General features: G+C 52.9%; 1 protein-coding gene across 1 annotated transcript; it reads left to right on the top strand.

Annotated features, from left to right (window-relative positions):
- Window positions 1–3,256: 3,256 nt before the first annotated feature.
- On the top strand, window positions 3,257–3,988 carry LOC136994088 (olfactory receptor 14J1-like; the record flags this gene model as incomplete). Its single annotated transcript, XM_067310340.1, has 1 exon — window positions 3,257–3,988. A coding segment is annotated over one exon (732 nt), but the record flags the coding sequence as incomplete, so codon positions are not given.
- Between the last annotated feature and the right edge of the window lie 626 nt (window positions 3,989–4,614).

The following is a 4,614-nucleotide window of genomic DNA, read 5'->3' as shown; positions in this document are numbered from 1 at the left end:
CCCAAGATATGCTGGCATTTATTATAAGGGTCTTGCACTTGTCCTATATGGCACCACAGCCTTGTAAGAAAGGAGGGGGCACAGCAGCATTTTCTGAGGGGGCTGGCAGTAACAGCAGTTGTGGGAGGAGGAATTTGCAGCACAGCAGAGGTACCAGGAGGTGAACCCACACCCCATGTCACCCAGGGAAGCCAGGTGCATTTATGGAAGCCTTCGCATCCATACGCAGCCTCATCTCATTCACTTGTAGCTGCTTTCACAGGGGGCTCACGATTTTGGCAAAGATCTTCACAGGTGTCCTGCCTAGTTAAGAGATGGGAATAGGGTCTTCCAGAGTGGGATATTTCCATGTGTCCTAGATGACCATTGTCTGATGAGACAAATTGCAATGCTGCAATGGGTCTCTCTCCACTCTTTAGAAAAGGCCCATAGGTGATTCTTTCAGTCTACTTCAGTGACCGTGTCCCAGGAGGAGGAAGCACAAGGGAGAGAGAAATTCACGCCTTCAGCTCGACCACTGTTGCTGAGCAGAGGCAGGCTCCTGGGATGGAGAGAGCTCCTGGCAACGTGGCAGCACTGCTGGGAGACAACTCTTTGCAGGAGCAGCTCCCCTGTCAAGAGCAGCAGGGCTCTGGGCACTGCCTGCTCTTGCTGACATCCATGAGAGAAGGCAGAGAGAAGTGAAAGGGAGTGTGGAGTGGGAGGCCAGAGGAGAGCTCCTTGTGGGAGGAATCTTCACAGCCCTTTGCACGGTAAGCCTCTGGCTGCAGGGCAATGCTACTGCTGTTGCTGGAGGGGTCTTCTAAACCCAGCCCATAACGGAGAGTTTTCGTAAGGACTGCTCTCCTGGCTTCTCCAGAGTGCAGGAGGGGATTCCCTGCCACAGCATGCCAGGGACAGGGTGTCCTGCTGCCTTCTGCCAGGGAGAGCTGCATGGGTGTGAAGCCAGGGTGTGCCACAGGTCTAGCCAGGGCTGTCATTCAGAGCAGTGTTCCTGCCCCCCAGGGTGCTGTGTGCCCCGGGCAGTGAGTCTGCTGCCTGCGAGGGTCAGCACTCAGCCTGCCCAGCAAACTCCCCACAGCGCTGTGGGGAGAAGCTCTGGGTGGGAGGAGAGAGCCCGTCAGGGCAGGCTGAATGTGCTGTGGAGAGGGTGGTGCGTGGGTCAGGGCTGCTCACAGCTCCAGCTCACCGTGAGGACATTCCTGGAGGGCACTTTTCAAAAGGAAGGTCAAGGCAGGGGCTACTTGAAAGGGAAGGAGCTTTCCTTTTAGGCTGTGTGCTTTGAGTTCCCTAATGTGGGGAGGGGGAAAACAGGAAAGAGTTTTGTGCTTTGGGAAGGAACTGAGACTCTCAACCCTTCCCTCTCAGAGATCACACGGTCTGTGAGAAAGCTCAGCAAACCCCTTCAACCCCTCCTCAGCCTACAGACAGCACCAGCATCACCTTTATGGCCTTGTCAGGGATTTTCTGACCTGCTCCTCAGGACCTTTGAGCACAGCAATGCCTCTGCCCAGCGCCCTGTCCCGGTAGGTTTCTGTTGGGCAGAACTGAGTGTGCAGAGGGTGGGATGGTGTCTGTGAGCACCGTCAGGGGAAAGACATTGGGATAGAGAAGGAGCTGCCAGCAGGGAGAGTTCCAGGCAGCAAGATGGGCAGGGAATGAGAGGGAACTGCAAAGAGAGTCGCCATGGGAGGAAGGATTTGGGCAAGTCATGGTCAGTCCCTCTGACGCAGACACCTTCCTCTGAGCCAGTCCCCTGTGTCTCTGCTGAGGAGCAGATGGTAAATTGGTGTGAAGAGAGGGTCTATCGCATTGGATCGGAGACATACAGAAAGGGTCGGGCACCCGCTGCCTTCACGTGAGAGTTTCCCTGCCTTGCTAGAATGGGAGCTGGTGTGGCTGCTTCAGGTACAAACACCTGTGTTCAGGAGGGCAAGGCTGGGGGAGATGAATGCCTCACAAGGATCTTCCCTTTCCAAGGCAGCTGGCAGGAGAGCTTGTCAGAGACCAATTCTCCCTGACCAGGTCCTTTTAGCTATTCCACACATGGACAGTGTAATGTTTAATATCAACATTTACTTCTTTGAAGATATTGGACGTTACACAGGATTTTTGATTTAGCAGAGTGACACAGCAATATGCTGAAATCACAATAGAAGTGTGAGTTACACTTAGCAAAATAGAGCAATTGCAGTATCAGTTCAATCACAATACCAGTGTTATTACCCATTACTGGTCTCTATCCTGTGCTCACCGTCACAACACTGGGCATCCGCAGTCACTGGGAAGGAAGACATGGGATGAAACCGGTTTGATCGCATTGCTCTCTTCCAGGTTCTTTTGTTAGTTGTTCAGTTTTTATACTCCGTGTTGGGCTGAGCCACGAATACACTCCCCCCCATGCTGGTATGGCTAATTGAGGGAGACATTCACACTCTTTTGATGGACTCAGGGGAAAACATTGACACCAGCTGATCCACTCAGTTGGGGTGTAGTCACTTGATCCACTCAACTGACCTAGCTGTTTATCTAAAACCAAGGTTACCCTCCAGTCATGGTCCCCTTTGCGTTGAGATGAAGTCAGCTTTCTGTGCAACAGCTGTGGTCAGTCACACCCTACCTTATCCGTTGAGCTTCATGGGCACATGCCCCTTGCCCATCTCCCCTGAGCCTTCTTCCATTGTAGGGGTTTATTGGTTGGTCCAAGTGCTATATTCCTCTCTCCTTCTGGTAAACAGAGACTGTTCCCACTGGGTCATCGGACTGAGTGTCCTTAGCTGAGCTCATGGAGCCCAACCCCCTCCTATCCCCACCAAAGAACTGGAAATGGTTGTCACCTTCCTCCATTTACACCCCTCAGCAGAGCAGCACTGACTCCTCTGGAAATCGTTAGCAGAGGCCCCTGCTCTGCATGGCACACTCAGCCAGCACAAACCTGAGCTCGAGCCAGGGAGCTGAATGAAGGTAAAGGAGAGAGGAAAAGTGGGAGGTTCTGTGAGGAAGGCAAAGGGTTTGTCTCCCAGAAGACTGCTCTAATTTGTCCCTGTCTTTTCCTCCTTGGACAGGCCCCCATGCCCAGAGTCAGCAAATGTCCAACAGCAGCTCCTTCAATGAGTTCCTCCTCCTGGCATTTGCAGATACGTGGCAGCTGCAGCTCTTGCACTTCTCGCTCTTCCTGGGCATCTACCTGGCTGCCCTCCTGGGCAATGGCCTCATCATCACAGCCATAGCCTGTGACCACTGCCTCCACACCCCCATGTACTTCTTACTCCTCAACCTCTCCCTCCTTGACCTTGGCACCATCTCCACCACTGTCCCCAAATCCATGGCCAATTCCCTCTGCAACACCAGGGCCATTTCCTACTGGGAATGTGCTGCACAGGTTTTTAATTTTTACTTTCTCATCGCAACTGAGTATTCTGTTCTCACTGTCATGGCCTATGACCGCTACGTGGCCATCTGCAGACCCCTGCACTATGGGACCATCATGAGCAGCAGAGCTTGTGTCAAAATGGCAGCAGCTGCATGGGTCAGTGGTTTTTTCGATGGTCTCCTGCACACTGCTAACACATTTTCCATACCACTCTGCCAAGGCAATATTGTGGAGCAGTTCTTCTGTGAAATCCCCCAGATCCTCAAGCTCTCCTGCTCAGACTCCTACCTCAGGGAAAGTGGGCTTCTTGTGGTTAGTGCCTGTTTAGCCTTTGGGTGTTTCATTTTCATTGTGCTGTCCTATGTGCAGATCTTCACTGCTGTGCTGAGGATCCCCTCTGAGCAGGGCCAGCACAAAGCCTTCTCCATGTGCCTCCCTCACCTGGCCGTGGTCTCCCTGTTTATCAGCACTGCAATTTTTGCCTCCCTTAAGCCCTCTTCCCTCTCCTCCCCACTTCTGGATCTGGTGGTGACTGTCTTGTACTCAGTGGTGCCTCCAACAGTGAACCCCCTCATCTACAGCATGAGGAACAAGGAGCTCAAGGACGCCCTGAAGAAACTGGTTCAACTGCTACTACTTCAGCAGCAATAAGCTGCCCATCTCTCCTCACAAGAGATTTCCAATTTACCTGGGCAAGTCTTGTGCTTTGGGCATTCTATCTGTGATAATTCCGTTTGTAAATGCTTGAATTCATCCCACTTCTCCAGCAGCACAAATCCTGTCTGTCTGGTCAGTTGCCTTCCATAAATCTGCATAGCACTGTGTCCCGGCAGGCCTCCCAGGTAGCATGTCTGTAATAAAAGGGGATTTCCTGAGGACAGTGCCTGAAGGTTGGGCTCTTCTTCCCAAGCTGGAGCCAAGAATGCGCTCAGGGAGTTGCACCTGAAAAGGCCCTTTGCTGTGCTTGGCTTTTCCATGGGCTAAGGGGCATGAGCTCCTAGGGTGATGTGTTTGGGCAGGAGGGCTGGAGTCAGCTGTAACTTGTGGGTGCCCAGTGTCCCTGGAGCAGGTGAGTGGCCAAGTGGTGTCTCCTGGGGACTGTCTGCCATATTACAGGGCTGGTGAGAGATGTCCATGCTTCTGGAAGGGAATATGGAGCCACCCCGAGAGCACAGGGGATCTCCTGGGACAGCATGTGCCTGGGATGGGCAGTGAGTGGAAACTCCCAAAACCAAGTGGAG

The sequence above is a fragment of the Apteryx mantelli genome, chromosome 24, assembly GCF_036417845.1.
Source record: "Apteryx mantelli isolate bAptMan1 chromosome 24, bAptMan1.hap1, whole genome shotgun sequence".
Lineage (NCBI taxonomy): Eukaryota > Metazoa > Chordata > Aves > Apterygiformes > Apterygidae > Apteryx > Apteryx mantelli.
This window is presented reverse-complemented; position numbering and strand designations above follow the sequence as displayed.